At 42.9% G+C, this 22,892-nt stretch overlaps 1 protein-coding gene across 1 annotated transcript in view; it reads right to left on the reverse strand.

Annotated features, from left to right (window-relative positions):
• Nucleotides 1-22,892, reverse strand: part of cacna1aa (calcium channel, voltage-dependent, P/Q type, alpha 1A subunit, a) — a 74,249-nt gene that overhangs the window by 26,695 nt on the left and 24,662 nt on the right. Inside the window, exons 7-33 of the mRNA XM_056406829.1 lie at nucleotides 22,213-22,316; nucleotides 21,897-22,012; nucleotides 20,914-20,958; nucleotides 20,694-20,777; nucleotides 19,559-19,765; nucleotides 18,873-18,985; nucleotides 18,579-18,691; nucleotides 18,357-18,488; nucleotides 18,032-18,104; nucleotides 17,555-17,672; nucleotides 17,272-17,339; nucleotides 17,021-17,127; nucleotides 14,525-14,575; nucleotides 13,672-13,837; nucleotides 12,806-13,437; nucleotides 12,266-12,615; nucleotides 12,024-12,159; nucleotides 11,618-11,747; nucleotides 11,217-11,276; nucleotides 10,974-11,080; nucleotides 6,710-6,718; nucleotides 4,819-4,918; nucleotides 2,763-2,923; nucleotides 2,406-2,546; nucleotides 2,110-2,311; nucleotides 1,803-1,967; nucleotides 1,428-1,538 (exon numbers count right to left, since the gene is read on the reverse strand). Of these exons, the coding sequence (XP_056262804.1) occupies nucleotides 1,428-1,538; nucleotides 1,803-1,967; nucleotides 2,110-2,311; nucleotides 2,406-2,546; nucleotides 2,763-2,923; nucleotides 4,819-4,918; nucleotides 6,710-6,718; nucleotides 10,974-11,080; nucleotides 11,217-11,276; nucleotides 11,618-11,747; nucleotides 12,024-12,159; nucleotides 12,266-12,615; nucleotides 12,806-13,437; nucleotides 13,672-13,837; nucleotides 14,525-14,575; nucleotides 17,021-17,127; nucleotides 17,272-17,339; nucleotides 17,555-17,672; nucleotides 18,032-18,104; nucleotides 18,357-18,488; nucleotides 18,579-18,691; nucleotides 18,873-18,985; nucleotides 19,559-19,765; nucleotides 20,694-20,777; nucleotides 20,914-20,958; nucleotides 21,897-22,012; nucleotides 22,213-22,316 (3,801 nt within the window). The remainder of the gene's footprint in view (nucleotides 1-1,427; nucleotides 1,539-1,802; nucleotides 1,968-2,109; nucleotides 2,312-2,405; nucleotides 2,547-2,762; nucleotides 2,924-4,818; nucleotides 4,919-6,709; nucleotides 6,719-10,973; nucleotides 11,081-11,216; nucleotides 11,277-11,617; nucleotides 11,748-12,023; nucleotides 12,160-12,265; nucleotides 12,616-12,805; nucleotides 13,438-13,671; nucleotides 13,838-14,524; nucleotides 14,576-17,020; nucleotides 17,128-17,271; nucleotides 17,340-17,554; nucleotides 17,673-18,031; nucleotides 18,105-18,356; nucleotides 18,489-18,578; nucleotides 18,692-18,872; nucleotides 18,986-19,558; nucleotides 19,766-20,693; nucleotides 20,778-20,913; nucleotides 20,959-21,896; nucleotides 22,013-22,212; nucleotides 22,317-22,892) is intronic.

Raw genomic sequence — 22,892 nt, forward strand, 5'->3', positions numbered from 1 at the left:
TGTCAGGGGGAGATGGGAAAGGGAGGATTGAATATTGACAGAAAAATTGGGCGATGCAATGAGATGAAGCATCGACGGATCAAGGGAAAACATATGGTGGCATTGCAGCAACAGTGAAACGAAAAGAGTGAGACGATGAAAGAAAGAAAGCGTGAGACAGAGAGAGAATATAAGTCAGACAGAAAGAGGACAAGAATGGGAAAGAAAGGGGGGGGGGGAGGCACGTCAGTGTCCGACAGGAACAGGAACAGGAAATAAATCCGATCAGACATATGGCGGCATGTTGGACGGACGCCAGCAGAAAAGCTTCGGACAACTTGTGCTGCATGAGAACGCAACGCCATCAAACAACCCAACCGACGCAAAGTCGTGGGCAATTCCTTCGTGTTTCAAAAATCTATCATAAAAAACAGGATCACGTGTAATTAATGTATACGAAACAGAAATACATCAGGATGGATTTGAAAATGTTCTCTTTAAAATTCCAGCGACGAGAGAGAAAGAGGGATGGCGAACATCGACCAGCGAGTTCTGTTCTTTTGCTCTCCTACACTTCGCCTGCAGCCAAACTGTGCATTAGACAAGTGGGGGGACACGGGGAGGTTATTAAAGTAAACCACCTTAACACACACACACACACACAGACATCTCTTCGGCCCGGCCTTGATTGTGCACGCTGCATTTTAATCTCCACCCTCTCTGTAATCTTTGCTGCCTGTCTGTCATTCAATCTCATTCCACTCATTAGGATATGACAGTTCCCCCTCTGTTCTTATCTCCTTCCAACATTCACCCCTAAAATATCTCTTCTATCCATTTCCCCCCCTCCCTCCTTTTTTTCCGGTGCAGCTCCGATGACTGCACACTTTACTGATGACTTCTGGCAGTTTGCTATTTCATTGTATATTTGTTTTTTTTTGCATGTACATTTAATAGGCCATTATTTCCCCACAGTCTTCCCTTAAATATGTAAGAAAAAAAGCAAGACCGAAAATGTGTCCCAAATTAGCTAAATATTGGATGGGTCTGCCTCCACGACTTGAAACAAGAAAAGCGTCGTTTAATTTGCTGAGTCCAATGTCTTCTACATCTTAGTCTCTTTAAGGCCATTGTTTTGCTTATCAGGCATGCAAGCATATTGAGTCTGCCTGTTCTGACTAGTTTTAAGTACTTTCTCTTAAGACTATTAATTCTAATTACTCAAAAACACAACATAGAAGAGTTTTCCTGGGCTATAGGCCAAGAGTGGATTGTGTGCAGAGTGCAATGAATGTTAGCCGCTGCTGTCATCAGCTGCTGGTGGTCAAGCACTGATTTATTTGTGTTGTCCAAAGTGACACCAGGTCATAATAACAGATTTTTTCTTCAGCTCTCTCTACAAAGATACAGTAGAGCAGTATATCCTCAACTCACACGCATCCACTCACCAGTACTCCAAAGGCGATGATCTTCAGTACACACTCCATGGAGAAGAGGGAGGTAAACACTATGTTCAGGTTGGCTAGCACAGCTTCATAGGTCTCAGAAGCGCCGTCATACTAGACACAAACACACAAACACACACACACACAGAAAGGAGGGGAGTCAGACAGATTCATTACAATTATTTTATCACAGGAAATAGTGTACACGGCAGCATCTGAGTAAGTTCAACCCAGTGCTTATGTTTTGTAACTGAGGTGAAGACGGCAAGAAATAGAGAAAGAGAGAGAGAGAAATATTAGCTTCGGAAACCTAAAAGTAGATAATGTTATGTTGTTAGTATGTCTTTGCTTTAATGTTATTAGCATTGAAAGGTTTACCTTCATCATCAGCACGACCGTGTTGAGCGCGATCATCGCCATGATGGTATACTCAAATGGCGGCGAAACCACAAACTCCCACATGCGGTATTGAAAGCTCAGCTTGTTCTGAGGCATGTGGCGTGTCAGGGGCCTGGTGTTGATGGCAAAGTCTATACAGGCTCTCTGCAAAACACAAAAAAACAAGTTGTTGTTCTCATCCCGTTCGGCTTCTTCCCCCTTTTCCTCTCCCCAGTAGTTCTTCCTGCCCAAGGGTCACCTCCCCAATATTTTCATCTCTATCTTCCCTATTTGAGTCCTTCCTCACCTCATTCTTTTCTAAACTATAGTCCTCCATCATCTTGTCTCCTTGCTCTTGGAACGTGATGATGATGAGAGCCACGAAGATGTTGACGAAGAAGAAGGGGAAGACCACGAAGTACACCACGTAAAAGATGGACATTTCCATCCGGTACCCCGGGCTCGGGCCCCGATTCTCATAGGTCGCATCCACTGAATGCTTCAGTACCCTGCGGAGAGAGAGAAGGGGGACAGTGGAGGGTTAGAATTGGAAAGCATGTGTGCCGCATGTGACGGTGACGGTGCATGTTCTGTGATACTCACTGCGGCCACCCCTCTCCGGTAGAAACGGTGAAGAGGGTGAGGAGGGCCCAAGCCACGTTGTCGTAGTGGAAATCGTACTTCTTCCACTCCCGCTTCTGCGCCTTCACTTCGTTATTGTATTCATACACCAGATACTCGCCCCTGAAACGCACAAATCACATAATCAGCATTGAGGGGAGAGTTTGTTTCCAAATGTGTACATGTGTGTCCCCCGAGTAGATTCTGAGGATGCATTGTGGAAAAGGAAAAAAGGCTCTTAAAATCACCAGAGGCAAGCGTTATGCACAAAGGGGCCTCAACTCAATGTTAAGAAGGCGACCGGGACATTGTGAAGCTCGCAGATGGGGATTTCCTGACCTGCAGTCGCGCTCAAATTCTTTGGATTCATCAGTGCAGTAAAAGAAGCGCCCCTTGAAGAGCTGCACGGCCACCACAGCAAAGATGAACATGAAGAGTAAGTAGACGATCAGGATGTTCAGCACATTCTTCAGAGAGTTCACCACACAGTCAAACACAGCCTGAGGAAGACAGAAGGAGACATGTTGGTTATTGTGTGAAAGAAATACATTGGATTAAAATGACTTGGGTTTTGGTCTTACATTGTGGCATTCGATGCCATTACAAGGTTAAGATGGTACATTATGGCCCAATCTGTAATGCAGCAGATTAAGCAACGTGAACATGTCTAAGATACACTATCTCAGAGCTACCAACTCTCACGGTTTCGCCGTGTGACACACGCTTTTGCATGTTTTCACACGCTCTCACGCCACACAACCAATTTCTCACGGCAAAAGAAATTCTGATTTTGGGCGGAGGCGCGTTGGTTTCTTTTCAAACTCCGCGACGATAGATGGCGCTAAGGAGCGCATCTATAAACCTATTTGCTGCATAGACATCCTATTTACCCCAGAGTCCCGAAGTTAGCAACAGAAGAAGATTTTCAAACAGACACAACGAGCAGAGACTACGGTGTGTTAATGCAGGGCTCTCAAGTGTCACGCGTTGAGCGTGACAGTCACGCATTTCGGTCTTACGTCACGCACTCCCGCCACACATCGTATTTCTCACGCTGAAAAAACTATCGGCTATTTAATGTTTTAATGTGCCGCAGCACGCAAACATGAGCTGGCCGCGCTGCCCTCACCGTGGAGGAATCAAGCGCTCCCCTGGAGTTCTGCTGTGAGGTGCCACTTATCAGCCAATCAAAAAAAAGAAATGGGGTACACAATAGCCAATCAGAAAAGAACGTATCTGTTGTATCTGGGTAAGATTTATTCCAGCAACCAATGAAAATAAAGCATCCTGGATAGATATGTCACTCGTGCCTGTCTTCAAAACTTAAGAGCCCTGTTAATGACATGTGGTTCAATTAAGTTCTCACTCTCGTAACCCTTGTGTTGCCTTCGGGTCATTTTGACCCGATTCAATATTTAACCCTCCTGTCGCCTTCGGGTCAATTTGACCCGATTCAATGTTTAATGTCGGTGTTCTTTCGGGAGTCAACAAACAAACATAAAGTACCTCACACTTAAACTTGGAAAACAATATTAATTCTAATAATTTTCTGGAGATTTTAATAGCTGGGGTCATATTGACCTCAAGGGTAAAATATGTTAGTAAATATAAAGGTAACAGGAGGGTTACACATTGAATCGGGTCATATTGACCCGAAGGCGACAGGAGGGTGAAACATTGAATCGGGTCAAATTGATCCGAAGGCAACACAAGGGTTAAACTTTCAATCTTGAAATAATTGGTTGTGTTTGTACGTGTGATTTTGTGAGGTGATGTAAACTCAGCTGTCATAACAAGCAGCAGGAGAGCACCTTGTTATCCTCTTGGTATCCTGCATGCTCAACACATCAGAGCATTGTTTGTTAAGGCTGCCCACATAGCATTTATCACTTTATTTGCAGGCCTAGGAAACGGCCCCTCTCAACAATTTTCCAAACAGCACTTTGAACAAGTAAGATGTATTATAAAGAATTTAACATAAAGACAGGACATTTGTGCAATAGAATTAGGCATGTTTTTGTAAATAAGAGTAGAGTTATTAAAAAACATTTTAATTCTTTAAAGTAGCAAAGATGCCTCGTAAAAGACCTTTGCCAGGCCAGAATGCAGGGTACAACATGGGTACAACGCCACATTAATTCAAAGTTCCTGATATTTGAGCCACCAACGTGTGTGGCTGCGTGCGCGGCAACATTTTGGTCACCCCCGACAAAATCTCACTCCAAGGTTTTTTGAAAAGTTGGCAGCTCTGCTATCTATATCACTTTCTATCACTTTCAAGGTGAATCAATTTATCATGAACAAAAATGAAAGACATTTGTTGTCACGCCTTTGATTTCCCAGAGTAGTACGGGTAACTCTAATCTGAGGTCAAATATATTCTATGTAAGCATACCTTGAGTTTAGGAAGACGTTTGATGGTCTTCAGAGGTCGCAACACTCTCAGTACCCTCAGAGACTTGATCGTGCTGATGTCTTTTCCCTTACTGCTGCCCCTATATGTGCGCACACAGAAACAGATATGCACACGTACGCACGCACGCACACACACACACACACACACACGCACACACACACAAAAAAGAAAATAGAGTCAGCAGGTTCAGCGGATATCGCAGGCTCAGTCCTTTCAAATCCAAAATGGCAGTGAGCAGCGATTCCTTGATGGTAATTGTGTCCGAGTTAACTCAACATGAGTAACTGCGTCTGGGTGAAATACGTAGCAACACATGCAGCACTGCGATCATATTCCGCTTATTTCTACGCGTGAGGTTAGCGCTGTAGCTACATGCTAGAGCTAGGTGGTCGTTGACAACTACAGTCCATGCTATGGGAACAACCGGAGTCATTCCTGTCTGAATGCTAACTAGAAGCTACACTTGCTTAATCAATTGAAATGTATTTCAATGCTTTACAAGGAAGGCTAAAGCCTCTCCGTGCACATGCCCGGCTAATGGTGAAATATATTCATGCTGCATTGAAACCTTGCTTTCCATGCTGCAATATTTCTTCTTTTAAGCAGCAGGTTGAGTGATGGTGAACTCTATTCTACACAGAGACATTTACAGAGAGAGTTTGAGAGCCGCCCTAGCAGCTGACTAGCGGGAGCCCTATTAGAGTGCTAACTTACAGTAAAAGGCCCTCCTGTTAACATACTGACAGCTTACAAATGCTCCCCATTAGATATTTAAATGAGAAAAAAACAACTATTTCACAACGTAGTAGGGTCACAGTGTCAACAAAGTGTTAAACACCTGAATGAACAGCCAAACTCTCTCTTTTGATGGCCCAACCAGTTCATTTCTATTCACTTTAAACTACAACTCGGATAAGCAGGTTTCACAGCATTGTTCAAACAGCATGGAAACAGAGACAACGATATTTTAGGAAGCATTTCTTGATTGAAATGCTGATCCAAACATCCTCATTTTAAGCGCTTTGTAACTTGGGCTTTTCTAGGTAGCCTACATATGTGAAGAAAATGAAAATAACTTTGGGTTCAGCACTCAACACTTTTTACACAGATAAAAAGAAAAAAAGTAAGTACTATAAGTGAGCTTGCCAGTTAACTGACAATGCACTTACGTACAATAACCAATACAGGAGTTAACTGATGCTAACAAAGGGCTTGAATGTAAACAGAAAAAACACAACGTGTTTACTAAAGATAAATGCCGAACTAGCATCATGGAAAACTGTCTGGGAGTTTTCACTCTTTTCCCAGATTTTTCTAAATTTCTTGCATATTAGAGGAAAAGATTAAGGTCAAAAGTCACTGACAGTTGTTCTTAGGGAAGAAGGCAGCTGTGTCTCCAGCTGTTATACCAGATGGTAGACTGCTGGTGGTTGCATGTGTTTAGACTTTGTGTGAGCAAGTAAACACACACTTGTATGGGTGTGTGCTCTAAATGTGTGTGTGTGTGTGTGTGTGTGTGTGTGTGTGTGTGTGTGAACCCTCCTTAGCTTCCAGATTGTTTTTCTGTTGTTTGTTCCATGCAGTTCGTTATGGCTGCATGGATTTGTTTGGTCACATTTTCTTGGGTCCTTTTGCTTTCCGTCTATGAATGATATTTTTCAGATGGTATCTGTGTGATTCAGTTGAGAACCTGATAGATAACTTGAGGTTTAGTTTGAGTCAGAGCTGTTCCATGGTGAACAATGGACAAAGGGGAAGAACAGACTAGTACAGAAGTCAACTGTGATGGATGAAAAGGGAAGAGATGTGTGATCAGAAGAACAGGCGCTGAGAGTGCAGAGGGAGAACATGAGGAGGAAAAAGACTTTACCCGCCGCCGCTGCTGCTGGTCCAAACGGAGAGATGAGGGGTGAGAGACAGTGAGACGAATAGAGAGAGAGAGACACAAAAAGACAGAGGGTGGGAGAAAAGAACGGAGAAAGGAGGGATTTCGAGGGAAAACATCAATATGAGAGACAAAGAGAGAGAAAAAGAGAACACAGGACCTTCTTTTTACATCAACCCTCCCAGCCATACACTACCAAAACTAACACACATGCACATAAACACGTACACTCAAAATGTAGACTAAAGGTGCGACTGTTACACAGCACCAAACTACTGCCTCATTTCATTATGAGGAGTTTACAGGCCATATGCCTTTTTATTAATTGCATTAATAATTTAATGACATCATATTTTTCCTTTCGAATGCATTGATGAACTGTGAGCTGAAACCTCATAAGCTATACGACATGTCAGAGCTTAAATCCCTATTCATGAAGATTGCAAGAAATGCATCAACATGGCCACAAATGAAGTCATTCTAAGCACACTGTGCCTCCTAGAACAAATATTGCCTGGTGAAAAACCATATGAGCAAAATGTCAAGGTATCCCTGAAGCCGAACGTGGTCAGTCATCAGGCAAGTGTCTCTGCGTCGGGAACCTGTCTGGACATTTAGCTCAGTCTTGCTGCAGAAATGTGCAGGACAGCAGCACAAGCGGTCCAAAACACCAGCAGCCCTCCGACCAGACGAATTGGATTAAAGGAGCGATAATCATCTCCATTGAGACTGCTGAGCCTTTCTGGAGTGCTATTTGATTTCCACCAATTGAATTAAGGCACTATCTGGATGTGTATGAGTCTGTTCTGACTGGTTCGGATCTCACCATCAGCCATCAGTGTCGTAAACCCCTATCGTAGTTAAATCAGACTTCATTGGCTCAAATGGCTTAATTGATTGTTTTGTGAGTTTGTCTTTATGTTAATATACAGCATGTACCAGCCTTGCCTCTATAATTACAATGCTCTCCCTCTGTTACAAATGTATTTACTCATAATTACTTTCTGATTTAACATTCACGTAATAATCGCTTTAAATGTATATGTTTAGCTGCTGTGCTATTTTTGCATGCTGTTTGATTATTTTGATTATTTCTGTTGATTCGAAAAACACTTCATTGTATCACTGCACACATCTATTTATTAGTCCATTTCCCTAGAAAGTATAGACTTAGTCAGAGATAGAGGAAATATAGACCCTCACATAAATATGTAACAGACAGAGGTTAGACAACATGGAGGTAGGACAGGAGCACACAGATAGATAAATATATATATACAAAAACACATACACAGCTAGAAATTAAGGGGAAAGAGAGTTAACGAACACACACAAATGATTCAGAGAGAAAGACAGAAGCAAAAGCCAGTCTTACAGACGGAGCACCACCATTAGAACCCTGGAGCACCTGCCAAGTTCGTATTTACTCTAAAAAGGACACACCATTCCCCATCTCCACGCTGGCACTACTGAGCAAAGGCGTGGTATTTGTTTAAATTGTTGACATTTCTTTCAGCTGAAGGGACATTAAATTCTCCAAAGCGTGCCCACAATAAGCTGCCATAACAATGTGAGGCCAACGGGACTCAGGATCGGTTCCTTTTGAGAACAATCTTAATTTATCATTGTGCATGGATTTCATAGGACTTGGAATACATACAAATGAATCCAATGACAAAACAGAATATTTCCGGACTCAACGTAATGTATAATTATTAGGTATTAATGTATAATTTCCGTCAAGTTAATGATACTGCTTGCAGTACAAACTACAGTGCAGAGGGCCATTGTTTGCAATCATTGCCTCCCTAAATACCTAGTGGGGAACTGTGACACATCATTTTGAAAAACACATCAACTCTGTAACGAGCATGTCAAGACTGAGATTAAAAAGTTTCCCAACTTCATACATTCTTCCTCATATTCCTTGTTGACCTGAAATAACTCTAATTATGTGAAACGTTTTTAGGTTAGAAGGATGTGGAGGAAGAATTAAGAGAGATATTGGATGTTGGTATGAAGCGTGAAAGAGGTGAAAAGATAGAAAAAGAGCAAAGGAGGAAGGGGAGATCATTAAAAACAGGAACGGCCAGGTATTCTGCTCAAGTCTTAGGACATAAGGAACAACTTCCGTCTTTCCTGCAGTTCAGCGTCCACAGATTTAAGATGATTTAAAAGCTGAATGATCGCTACCGAAGTCCAGACCGATAGAAACAACGGAGCACTGAGGGGACAATGTTGGAGGATATCATGCTAAGAAAAATCCGGGTGGAGGGGTTTCTTTGGTTTCCACTTCCTATCAAAGACATCAAGAGTAAAGGCGATAGTATAGTTTATCAAATGCATTATTTAGCATGCATTCAATTATTTATGTCACTTAGTCATTTCATTTTTATGGAGACCGTGTGTTTTTATGGATGTTATACTAACGTCATTTTAATTCACTTCCACTGAAATTTGACAATATAGTCAAACAGTCATATGGCCTCAAATGTCTAAAATTTAGCAAATGCATTGTATTTCATCATCCTGTTTATGTTTGTACACATAATACTGAAGGAACCGTCTCCATTGAGACTGTCTTGTACACCAAATTGTAGTTTTACTCGTTATACATGTAATCCAATCCACAGTCCAGCCTCTGCTGACCAAAGCAGTCGTGTTGCCACGCAATAAAAACTGCATTTCTCATGAGCACCACCACCTTAAGTCTTGATGTTGAATAATGAAGAAAATTCTTTCTAAAACTATTAATTTTAATCTTCAAATAGAGCTCCTGGTTCACTTCAGTGGTTTAGCCTCTCGACTTCATACAGACTACTATTGTCAGCCTGTTGCATGCTGGGTATCATGCTCATAATCACAGACAGCTTTGCTGCGCTTGCTTTGCTCGACAAATGCAGCTAACCTTTAACTACGTCCAACTAATGTCAGCCAAAGAGTTAGTTTGCTTTGTGTCGGCCACCAACATACATTCATATATTGATGCAATAATATGTCTCATGACGTATTTCATAAATAAAAAAAGACATATTACACACCAGTAAGTAGGTCATATAGAGGTATCGGTATTAAATTGAGACTGTTTCATGACCAGTCATGAAACCGATGGTCACTTACTTGCACATTGAACATGTGGCAGGATCAACGCAACTAGCAAATCTTTTTCTCCTTGTGTCTTTCAGAAAGAAAAAGCAATATCCACAGGCCGGAGTATCTTGGTCTCCAAGTGCGGCCGCTGCTTGTGTCTGCCACATCTACTATCATAACCCAGGTGATCGTGACTCAGGTGTTACCCCACACACAAGGCTGAAAAATAAACATTTGCAGGGTGTGTATGCACAGACATTGATTATTTCCTGAAAATATAGATTGGATATTTAAAGTCATGAAAACGGATGAAGCACAACCTTATGATTCTGCAGATGACCTCTAACTATTTGTGTCGGAGGTCAGCATTATCACTGTCAACGTATCATACCGAATGTCTTCAAACTACAGCGATATCACATGACATTTATCGTTGACTGCAGTCCTGAGGTCTGCATCCCTTTATATTCTATCCACCGATGCAAAAGCATGACTAAATCCCACAATTCATGCTCTGTACCCAGTATCGTGCTCATGAACTAAGCCCTAACACAACGCAGTTATGCAAATTTAACTGTTCTTTATCCTCACAGTCATGCAGATTAAGTAGGGTTTAAAGTACCTGCTTGGCCGTGGAGAAAGGTGCGCAGATTTTTGAGAGCCAGCTCAGCGTGACCTAGCCAGGCTTCGCATAGGGCTTTTAACTTTAGAACTCCCTAGGCACTAAAGGGTTACAGGTGCAAAGGGTGGTCCTCACCTCTCACAGGGGTAGAAGAGGTGGATAGGAAGGGGATGCTGGGATACTATTTTTTTAACATGTTTGGGCGTTTAGGGTTAGTCGAGGGGCTAAGAAATGGAAGGACTGTAGAGTTGAATGAGAGAGAAAAAGCAGAATAAAATGGCCAACTATAGAGGATTGGCCATTTGTAAGCATAGGTTGGAAAAGGTCTAGTAGAGGAGGAGACAGGAGACAAGAGAATATAGAAATTCTGAGAGAAAGAGAGAAAACGTGCGAGAGAGTATGACAAAAAGAACTGAATTCATGGATGAATAAAGAATAACAGGTGAGGCTGTACTCCAAGGTGCCAGTGAGGCAGATAGGTAGGAGGGAGGGTGGAGCGAGAAGGGGAGAGAGGAGGACAGCAGGAGGGAGACTTACGTGAAGGCGAAGGCCACCAGAGCACCACTAACCACTATAAAGTCAAGGATGTTCCACAAGTCCCGAAAATATGAGCCCTGGTGCAAGACGAGCCCCAGATCCACCATCTGAAGGAGCAGAAGACAACTGATGATGAGACCTGAAGCGCCGGGGGTGGAGGAACGGTGTGCCATCCTCATTTGGGCTAGGCTTCCCAATATCTGTCGAAAAGTTGTTGATTGTTGATCCTGCACATTGTCTTACCTTTATTAGCATCTCAAATGTGAAAACTCCTGTGAAGACATAGTCGAAATAACGTAGAACCTGCACAAAGAGAACGAGGGAATGATTTGCTGCTGCACCCAGCTGGTGGAAACGATTTGACAGGGTGGATATGCGCAACATGATGATTTTCAAACTCAGATGCAAACATTGGGGTGTGCGATATTTTTAAAATTGTATCGTAATGGTCTACATTTAATTTGTCCGTATCATTGGATTTTATGTGACACTGGATGATTAATGTGTTGATCCAGCTTCACACATGGATGGAGAAAAGCCACCAGCATGTGAAATAAAAAGCGACATATATTGTCATAACATGTGCACATAATATTGAATGCAACAAAAAGCATTGGCACGTCAATGTGCATTCGTTCTCTTACATTATTGCGAGGGGATTCGGGCCACACAGGGTCTTCAGCTGCCAGGGCAATACTGCTCATGGTAATGACCAGCAGGATGCACATCTCAAAATATCGCAGGGTGCAGATGTAGTGACACAACCGCCGAAACCTAGGAGAAGACAAACATAGATGTTTCTTCTTCTCTTGCATTGGTGCTGTGCAAACCACTATATCTTTATAGGGGTAATGTATTTGCTTTTTTTTTTATAGCTGTGAGAGTACTCTGCATATGTATGCATGTGTTAGGGTGTGTGTCCAATACTAGATCCACAAAAAAGAAATGTTGGGTGAATACCTCAAGAATACATCCCTGTGTGTCAGCCTGTGTTGATTCATGTCGTGTGGGTGAGTGTGGGTGCATGCTATTTGTAACAATCCAATTTACGGGTTGGTGGTGGACAGGATGAACATGGAGCTGAAGGGAGGCATGGGCTTGCGTCCGCCTTCACCGCCCTTCTCATCATCATCGTCGTCCTTATCCTCCTTTGGTGGCAAGGGCTCTGTGTTGGCATTCTTATTGACTGGGTCAACGAGGGAGATAAAACAAAGTGGTGAAGATGAAACGAAAATGAAAGAGGAAGTGGATGATAATAGAAGAACAACGACACATATTCCCTCTGCACTTACTCTGCAGTATGGCATTAGTGGATGGAAAAATGGGCACGTCTAATGCTGTGTAGTCAGGGTGGGGCAGCCTGAGGACACTGTTGGTACGGTGATGGGCGATGCTCCCGTAGCTATCTAATGTGACCAAACTCCCATGAGTGCCACTGTTAGCAAGTTGGAGGGCAGATCCAAAGCCTGGGGCCACAATGTGGTTGGGAACTGGATTAGGTTGACCATCGCTGGCCGGGGTCGAGCCAGAGACCAGCTTGGTATTCATGAGGTTGTCCATGTCCTCACTGTACTGGCTGTCCTGCCTGGAGACGCTCTTCTGAATGGGCCGTGTCGTAGAGAGGTTCGGGACACCGCAATCCCTAAAAATACGGAGCAAGAAGAAACAATCGGCGATAGAAAAATAAATTCGAGATGGAAAAAGGAGAAAAGAGAAAGGATAGAAATGATACCCGGATAAAGGTATGATAGAAACACACACTCAAATAAGTGAAAGCAGAAATAACGAGGATACACCAAAAATGTCATCGTTACAATTATCTACAGACGTACTTCCTTCTGTGCTGGCACATCCTCCTCCCCTCGCCCTCAGTTTGGTTGCCATGGCGATTTCTTCTTGGCCTCCTCTCACTGCCATCCCCAGCTCCCTCCCGCTCTCCTCCTTCTCCACCTCCGTCAACTCCTTTGTTCTTGTGTCTCCCCGTTTTTACGGCTCCTCCCGCGCCATCCTCGCCATCTTCGGCACATTTCCGATGCGTTCTGGGCTTCCTGTGCTCTGACTGCCCGCCCCCTCGACTGCCGCTGCGGGCGTGGTGATGCCGCCTGGAAGGCCTCTCCTCCGAGCCTGGCCCAGGAATCACCGTGGCGTCCAATCGGACGTGAGAGCTGCGGTGGTGGTGCTCGCCTTTACGACTCCGTCGGCTCTCTGTGGATTCGCCCCGATCCAAGGGAGGCCTGACCGGAGCCGAGCCTCCTCCGCCACCACCTCCGACTTGGCCGCTGTGTTCGTGGAGGCGTGTCTGTCTGTTCAGCTCGTCAGCAGGCTGCTGCTGGCTGAAGCAGAGCTCTGAATTGTTTGCGGTGGTCTTGTTGGTGTTGTTGTTGCGGTTCTCGAGGGGGTCAACCACCAACGGCCGGTCGAGGTGGGTCTTCATGTCTGGACGGACGTTACGGGAGCAGTTCACCTGCAAGACGAGGAAAGGATAGAGAGGCAGCATCGAGGCGGAGATTAAAGACGGGCTGTGAAGTTACAATTCACAAGACATTTTAATCTACCGTTAACAGATAAGGACCGAGACACACATATTAACCCCAGGTAAGCAACATGCTAACAGAAGTCATCATCATCATCATCATTCCCATCACTTGTGTATACTGATAGCACAAGTCTAGGGGGCTTTGTTGACCTTGTCCTTTACATTGTTTTGCTCCTCCCTCCCTGTCCTTGCCTTCCAGCGTTCATCGGTGTCCAGCTCATTGTAGAGCGCCTCGCGGCTGGTCACCAGCGTCTGCCTCCTCAGCTCCTTGGTGCGTTGTTCCCACACTGACTTGTTGATGCCCTTGTTGTTCTTCTGCTGCTCCTTACTGCAACATGAAGCAGGGTGGACAGGGGGGGGGGGGAGTGATTGACACAATTAGAGATCTGTTTAAAGACATGTACAGCTCTGTCTGACATGAGAAAAGATGTGAAAACTAACAACAAAATATAAGTACAGAAAATAGCCAGGACACAAAACCACACTGGGGGCCACAGACATGTAAAGGGTCATTTGGCTGGACCTATCGAACGAGGACGCTCAACAACACTAAGTTCTGGGAGGAGTCTACGCGGCTGGCCAAAGCACCGGGCAGCACCGCCCTGCTTTGGTAAACCATGTGTGGACACAAAATAGAAGATAACGCCGAGGGAAGGTCAGAAGTTGTTGTAATAATCTACAATAAAGTTTAATAAACAAGCTTTATGCACCTCAAAGTCCCCACCAAGCTAGATTGAATAGAAGTCACAAGAACCTGCTCTTGCTTCCAGTGAATAACTCCTTTTCTTTCGAGGCAACCACAGTAGAGCAACAGCTGTACTGGGAGGTGCAGGCAACAGAAAATAAGCCAACGCAAACAACAACTAAAGAAAGCCAGGTAGGTGCTTCATTAAAAAGTTGGGGACAAAGGGGACAGGGAAAGGAGGCTTTTCTAAAACACAAAAGAACGCAGGGAATGGTTTTAAAGTCAATAAACAGAAATGATTCAGAAATGAAGAAACAAATAAATAAATACCAGTCCAGAAAGGGGTCGGAAGCGTTGTGACACTCACTGTGTACTTTGTTGCTGAGGAGGGAAACAGCTGGTGAGTGAGATGACACGAAAGAACAGAAGGAGGATTTCATTCCAAAATGGGCTATCCATCTATCATTTATAAAACAGCCAGCCTACCCTGACAAATGGTCACTATAATGGTTTTATTTGTTTTCACTATATGTGTGGCACTCTTCTTCTTTTTGAAGGAAGACGATAAAAAATGAAATGCATTATTATTATTATTAAAAAAGAAAGTGCGTTAAAAACTGAATTACAACTCAAATAAGTAAATGTATATTACTGAAATGCAGAAACGGAACAAATAATTTGTTTTGCCAAAAGTATTGAGCATTTTGGAATGCAACCCTTCACACACAAACACACACAGGCAACACACATTCACACACACTCACCTAGGAATCTAGAACAATCCTATTCATTTTCACTGTCCTCCTTTCTTCAATCTTAACAATTGCATCTGTCATTCCCTTATCCTGCATTATTCTTTGCTTCTTTTAACACGTTTTCCTCAACTCACAGCATTATCTCTGATGTTTTGAGCATCTTTAATGCTCAAATCTATATGGAAATGTTTCTAACTTTGTTTTTCCAGTTAATTTCCCATCACTGTGAAATGTACTCATACTGTTGTACTTAGCTGAATAAAACTGTATTCAAAATGGTGAAGCTACTTTAGCATAATTTCAAGTCTGTTTTCACAAGCAGTAGTGCATTAACTACTGAGAAACTCCTTCCAGCCTTTGAGACTCAAATCAATAAAGTAATTCAGACGACTTGTTCCTGTATTCCTGAAATCTGTTTAGATTGTATGGATGTTTAATGGCGCACTGTGCTGTCACTCTGAGAGTCCTTGTTAGAGTTATGTCGCCTTACAACTGTTTTCCAAGGGATTTAAGTAGCTTTCATGGCCGCCTCCTCCTGCATCTACCATAGAATATCCTCTTAAGAGATTCTTCATCCTTCACTGACATCCCCAAGTTTGCAATCCGTGCTAGGAAAAACGAGGACTTCCTAAACTGGGATTTCAATGTCTTACTTTTTTTAAATATCGTGAATGAGGGAATTGGATTCTCACTGATAGAGGGAAATGGAATGCACTCTGCGGCCCTTCATCTCCACAGTTAGCTCAAATCTAATTTAAGACTCTACTATTGACTCTATTCTAGCTTCTTAGGTTTTAAAGAACACAACGAGTTACACGACCGTAGCAAGCTGCAGGGTACTGGTTCATTATGCGAAGGTTGGTTTTGAAACTAATCCCACGTACACACTTTCTCGCTCTTACCCACATACACAGATGCAGACACACACACACACACACACACACACACACACAACACACGCATATACATGTGCATTGTATTGATAAATACATATTTAACCTCAGTAGGACTCCGAGGTCAAGTGTACTGTGACACAGACACAAATGCTCAGAGCACAGTTAACACACAGTAACAAGAAACAGTGTGATTCACGCAATGAAACATGTCACTTGCATGTATTTATTTCACTCTCGGGCGACTCCTCTTATTGCATCCATGGGTGATGATATGTGTGTGATATAAAGTGGGCCGAGGCTGATGTATCAAAGCGGTAAAGGTCAGAAGTGTGCGTACGTGTTGTGCGTGAGGTATTTCTGAGCAGATGCGGGCTCCCCTGTTGTGCTTTTTTCAGGACCGCCCACAGAGTGGTATGTGTGTGTCTCTACGAGGGCGAGTGTGTGAACTTTACCTGGAGTGAAAGGAAAGACCCCTGTGTATATAGAGAAAGGAGATCAAAGACTCTGACTCTCCTGACCAGAGGAGGGCCGGCCTGGATCAATGGCTTATGTCTGTGTCTGTGTATGTGTGTGTGTGTGTGTGTGTGTGTGTGTGTGTCTCTCTGTCTGTTTTAGTATGCACAAAAGAGTGAGACAGAGAAAGTGAAATAAAAAGAAGTAAAGATCGGGAGAACTCGACAGAAAGAGTAAGCAGCGTGTGTGCAAATCAGTCAATTTACTGTTGACAGATTCAGAACAATGCTATGGATTTGAGAAATGGAAAATTGTTATTGTTATGAATAATGTTTGTTCCATTTTAAACTAAAACAGAAACAAGGATTGCTCTGGATGAGGGTCATTTAGTCAACTATTTGCAGCAGTGACAACACAATGCTTAGTCGGCAGTTCCAAACATCAATGTGGTTTCAAATGTAAGCAACATCAAGAAGTGATGGTTGGTATTTTAATGTAATCTTGTCAAGTGGCTCACTATACACACTGTGAGACGGAGGTTTATGAACATTGTCCTCATTCCAAAAGCTCTTGGCGTTAGAGCAGTAGACTGCGCCTTTCTCCAAAATGCTGAATCTTGCTGAGTTGCTGGAAAACTGTTTGAAAGTTATGCCCTATAATTCTTTCCTGATGTGAGATTGTCTTAAAATGGAAACAAAAAGGAGAGAGCGACAGCGACTCACGCTGCAATGGAAAGGTTGGCGGCAGACAAGGGGCTGACTTCAGCCACCTCCTTGGCTTTCTGCAGGGCGATCTTCTTACTGGCAGCCTCCTCTTCCTCCTGTTCATCCTGCAGAGAGACAGATTAGGAAGGAAATAATTAGCGAAGAGATGAATTAGGTGGGAGTGAAGAAATCAGAAATACTCTATTGATTCTTAGCGTTCAGAAAATAAATGGCCCAGAGATTTGAAATAAACTTGGACTCCAGTGTACCTTGGTCAGTTCCTGTGCGTTGGCTAAATTATCCACGGCGATGGCCAAGAACACATTCAGCAGAGTGTCTGATCACAGAGTTAAAGAGGATCCAGCATGTAGGGGTCTGTTTGTGCATGATCGAAAAGTGTCAATATATGTGTGAACACATATGCGCCTGAATTAGCATGGGTGTGTATTCAGTCTGTAGTTAGTGACCGAACAATGATTTTAAAGCTTTATAGATCTATATGTGTGAATGCTTTGTGTGTTTTTGTGTGTGCATTTTCACGGTCAGGGATACAGTTGCCAAAAAGTGTGAGGACAATGAAGAAGACACTGAAGGCCATGCCCTTGTTGACTCCGCCTTGAGACTTGATGCCATCGTACATCACCATGTTCCAGTCCTCGCCAGTCAGAATCTGGCACACACGCACAAAAACACACACAATGGAGTCGTCATATTCACTCCAAGTACATGTAGCTATTTCATTTTTATGAGCGCGCATTGGACACACACACACACACACTATGCATTAATCTTAAATACTAGCTAAATCACACACCTTTAACACGTAGGCAAGCTTAAGCAAAATTATGTTTTTGACGAATGACATTTAAGAATTCAAAAGTAGCATGCTACATTTTGTCTCACTTCCTCATGTGTAAATCCTCTTAAGTCCTTACACCGTTTTGTCCTAATCAAACCCCCGTCTTCTCCTACCACTCTGCTTTCCTCCCTCCCTCCCTCCCTCCCTCCCTCGTCGTCTCCTCTGCTCACCTGGAACACTGTCATTATTGCTGCGGGGAAGGTATCGAAGTTGGTTGGAGGAGTGCCACTTTCAAAATTAAACCTAGCAGGGTAAACAATGAGAGAGAGAGAGAGATGAAAAATAAAAGTGTGAGGGCAAAAGAACAGAAGAATCACACGAGAAGAACATATGCTTTAAAAAAAAAAGAAGGAGTATCAGCAAAAACTACTAAAGTGACTTAACCAAACTAGCAAATAACAGACATAAATGTCTTGAATATATATCAAAAAGGATGGAGAGGAGGATAGAGAGAAACAGAGACAGAAGCCGAGGTGAAAGGAAAACAGCACTGACTGTCCTCCGAAGAGCTGCATGCCCAGCAGGGCGAAGACAACGATGAAGAGGAAGAGCAGGAAGAGCAAGCTGATGATGGACTTCATGGAGTTGAGCAGAGAGACGACAAGGTTACGCAAAGATGCCCAGTACCTGGAAAAAATAGACAGAAAGTGCGTAATTGAGTGAAGTGCTATCTCTATTATATAAAATTAAATATAAACTATAATACAGTTGACTCACTTGGTGACTTTGAAAATCCTCAATAACCTGAGAGCTCGTAGCACACTGATGCCGAAGGAAGTGCCCGGCTGGATGATGGACCACAGCACTTCAAAAATACTACCGCATATCACCTAATGCAAAGACAAGCATGAGGCGATTCATCATGATGAGCTGTGCACGCGTCAGCAGAGCAACCCTGTATTTGTGGTTGTGTGTAAGTTCCAATATGTCTGTGCTTGGTTATGATGTCACACGTGTGCACCTGCTCATGAGTTTGTGCTGATGCGTGTTGATTTGTATCGCGGGACTCACAATGCAGTCGAAGCAGTTGAAGGAGGAGTTGAGGTAGGCCTGCTTGCCCAGGCCGTACATCTTCACCATCATCTCTGTCAAGAATATCCCCAGGAAGACTAATTCAGCAAAATCTACATGGAGGGAAGAAGAGGAGGAGGAATAGCAGTGTTTTTCAACATGCTTTATAAATATAAAACTGCTTTGTTTTATTGCATACACTACACCATCTAGGTGAAGTAACCATATGATGCTTATATATACATAGTGTGTATGACTACTGGACTCTGTAAAGCGACTTCGGGTGCCTTGAGAAGCGCTATATAAAATAAATGATTATTATTATTATATAACTTTTGTGTATTATTTCAATGCATTTTTTTGTTTCTATATTTTAATCTTTTTTTAATTGGCTTATTTGCATTTTGTTGTAATTTCAAAATATCTGACTCCCATTTGTGTTTTTCTTTTTTGTGTAGATATAATGTACTTTTATAATGTAGAGAATCCGCCAGAACATGTGCTAGAAGACGACACTGTGTGTTTGGGTGTTAGCTGGGTAGGTCAGCTCTTTCATGGATTTAGTCACATTTACTTAAGAATTTGCTCACCCACTCCCTCCCAGTAATCTGTGATGAGAGTGTTTGCGCAGATAATTGGTGCACGCTCGCACAGAGTATGCATGTATCCCCCTCCCTCCTACTCACATAGAAAATCTGACAGTGGGTCTGGCTGGTCATAGTGCACTACAGCCACACACATGGTATTCAGGCCCACCAAACACAGCACGGTCCAGTAGAAGGCCTGGGACTTAACAATGTGTCGGACAAGGAAGCGGAGCCGGCGCTCCCGCCGCTTGAAATCCGATCCTTCGAGCTTGGAGCTCTTCAAGCTGCCGCGGGCAAACGGTGACCCTGAAAGGATAAACAAGGCAAATGGGTCAATGAAGTGAACACTGCTTTATTGGCATAATTGTGTTCCATTAGTATCTGGGAAAAGCAAAACTGTACTCGGTGTACAAATCAATCTGCTCCCCTGATTTGTGACTTACATGTAAACACAGTAGGCTTTGTGAGGTATAATTAATTACACAACAACAATGATGACGCATGCAGTCTAGGTCCCAATGGTGATGTGGTATGTCGTATGGGGAATAAACTAAGTGAATATAACAACAGCTTCAAACAGGACTCACCGGCTCAGTCTGCTCATGAGGAGAGCAGGTGGGCATAACATCACTTCCACTAAACTCTTTGCAGCTATTGAATAATTATCTCCCATAATTATAACCCCTGTGCGTCTTGGAATACCCCTCTTTCCATACTGTACATACCGTTGATTACAGTAGTTATTTACACATAATTAATTTTCAGAAGCATATGATCTGTGCTCGTTGGAGCGGATTATGCTATAATGAGCAGCGTCTGTTGCGGAGTCCAAAATGATATCCAGGACACAACATATACGACATAGAAGATTAAAAAAATTGCAAAAACAGGGAGAGTAGAATGAGAGGGCTGGAGAAAGAGTGGTTGGAGGAGAGAACGGGAAGGAGAAAAGAAAGGTGGAGAGTGGGGTGGGGTTGCGGAAAGGAGACAAAGGTAACACGAGAAGAGAAGTGCAGAGCAGCAGAGGAGAGGAGAGGAGAGGGGAGGAGAGGAGAGGAGAGGAGAGGAGAGGAGAGGAGAGGAGAGGGGAGGAGGATCAGGTGATGCTGATATGCAAGATAAGATACCATCTGTATGTACCTGTGGTTTGCCTTTGAGTGTGTGTATGTGTGCGTGTGCGTGTCAGTGCGTGTGTGTGTCTGTGTGTGTGTGTGTATGCGAGTATGTATCTTACCGACTGCCAGATCTCCCTCCCCTTCCTCTGGGTTTAAAAGCTCTGCTTTGCTCTTATGGTTCTTTGTGGCTCTTCTCCGTGAGCCTGTTAATGGAAGAAAAAGACCGGTGTGTTTAATCTCTAACCCAACAGTACTGATGTGGTGAATGTATTAATATCGTTTTTAAAAATCACTGCCACGCATTCACAAACAGTGCAAAGAGGATCTGCAAATTCATACCGTCATAATCATTTTCATTGTCATCATCCGCCAAGATGACCTCTTCTACAAAACACACATGAAAAAAAGAGAAATGTTAATATGCCACATTTAATAAATGTTTGATGGCAACAATATCTATCAATCTTTTGTTATCGCCAATTACCATTTCTGGTTTTATTTAAAACTATAAACAAAGGCTCTGTCCTGCACCTGTGCTCGCTACTCATCCCTCCCTCTTTTGTATTTGAGCTTCCTTGTTTTTATGTAGATTGTCTTTTCAAGAAGATCAAAGGTCTGCGCTATCTATCTGCCCCTTTATCTGCTCCTTCCAACATAAACCCTCCATTTCTCTGATCGCCTCCCCATCGTTCCTGCCCTCAGCAGATGAGTCAGAGCTAAAAGAAAAGAGAGATGAAGAGAACTCGGGACGACAGTGGCTCTTCTCTATCCAGGCATCAAACAAGTGTCTTTAATCCTTTCCACAGCAATGCACATCAAATCAAGGCTGTGCACGTATGTTCAACTATAAAAGGTAATTGTCATCACAATCATTTGTATAAAGCTTGTATTACATTGTGAGGAGAGCTAAACCTACATTATAAACGTGGCTGGGAATTGAATGTTCATTATTTAATGGTGTATTCATGAATCCTGATAGTTAATTTGCTTCAAACTACAGTACGACACGACTAAGCTCAAATGTTATTCTTACAATTAAAATATATCATTATTACCCCAGTGTGGATTGATCAGTATTTCCTGCAGCTGCTTCACAGTAAAATCCACAACATTGTCTTTGTTCATAGGATTTTACTGTGAAGCACCAGCAGAAAGTGTTGAGTTTACTTTAATAATGTCTAAATACCAGATGCACCTGTCTCCAATACTTTTTTTGAAAGTGTCAAACTATCATGACAATAGATCGATTATTGCAATATGGTTGCAATGTGTCTTTGTGTGTAAAAGAAATGAACCACTCATGCAGTATATAGTGTACATACCAGCTTTGCAGATCCACTCCAAATAACCATTGAGTTCCCTTTCAATCTGCTGCTGTCTTCTGAGCTTCATGAACTCACTTCTGTTCTCCACACGCTCTCTCTCTTTGGCAAACTCCCTGCAGACACACACACACACACACACACATGCACAGATGCACACCACATATATTGAGATATTGTCTACCTTGCATTTTCATGTGACATTCATGTAATAAAGTACAAACACCCTATCACAAGCACACACACACGCACACACACACACACACACACACACACACACACACACACACACACACACACACACACACACACTTACCCTGACAATACACCCAGCACCAGGTTGAGCATGAAGAAGGAGCCGATGATGATGAGGGGAATGAAGTACATCCAGTTCCATGCACTCCCTGAGACATCGTTGCTCTGCAAACACACATGCACACAAATAAGACAAAGTAATACATGTTTTGCTCTCGGTAACTCATAATGTACCAAGATTTGATCGACTGAGACATTAGAGATTCTTGCGTCTCCGGAACACGTGGAATAAATCCGTGAAACAGGCACAGGTGCATCAATCATATGCGATGGCGTTCGTTTCGCTCCGTTTGTGCTGAAAGTTAAAGGTTTGTTCGCCGTCTCTGCACCAGCGCACACAATCAATTACCAGTGGCCTTTATTAAGCCTTGTCAAATTAAGGTGCGTTCATTAGCATCAAGCTACTGCACACGTGGTCGGCGTGTTACTTTCAAAGCAATATTGTAATAATGAAAAAAAAAAGATGCGCAAAGGTTAGAAAATGGCTTTAAAGTCGTCATTAAATGTGAATACAAGGTTGCTATTGGAACAAATGGAGGTCAGTGCACTCAAAAGTGCGATCCACCGCTGTTGGAAGTATAAACAACAGCAGGGCTGACATGATTTTGCTTCAAGTCATCTCAATAAGTAAATACATATATGCCACTCTATTCAGCTGCTCAGTACAGAGTAAATAATATA

Source organism: Pseudoliparis swirei, chromosome 23 (assembly GCF_029220125.1).
Source record: "Pseudoliparis swirei isolate HS2019 ecotype Mariana Trench chromosome 23, NWPU_hadal_v1, whole genome shotgun sequence".
In the NCBI taxonomy this organism is placed as follows: Eukaryota; Metazoa; Chordata; class Actinopteri; order Perciformes; family Liparidae; genus Pseudoliparis; species Pseudoliparis swirei.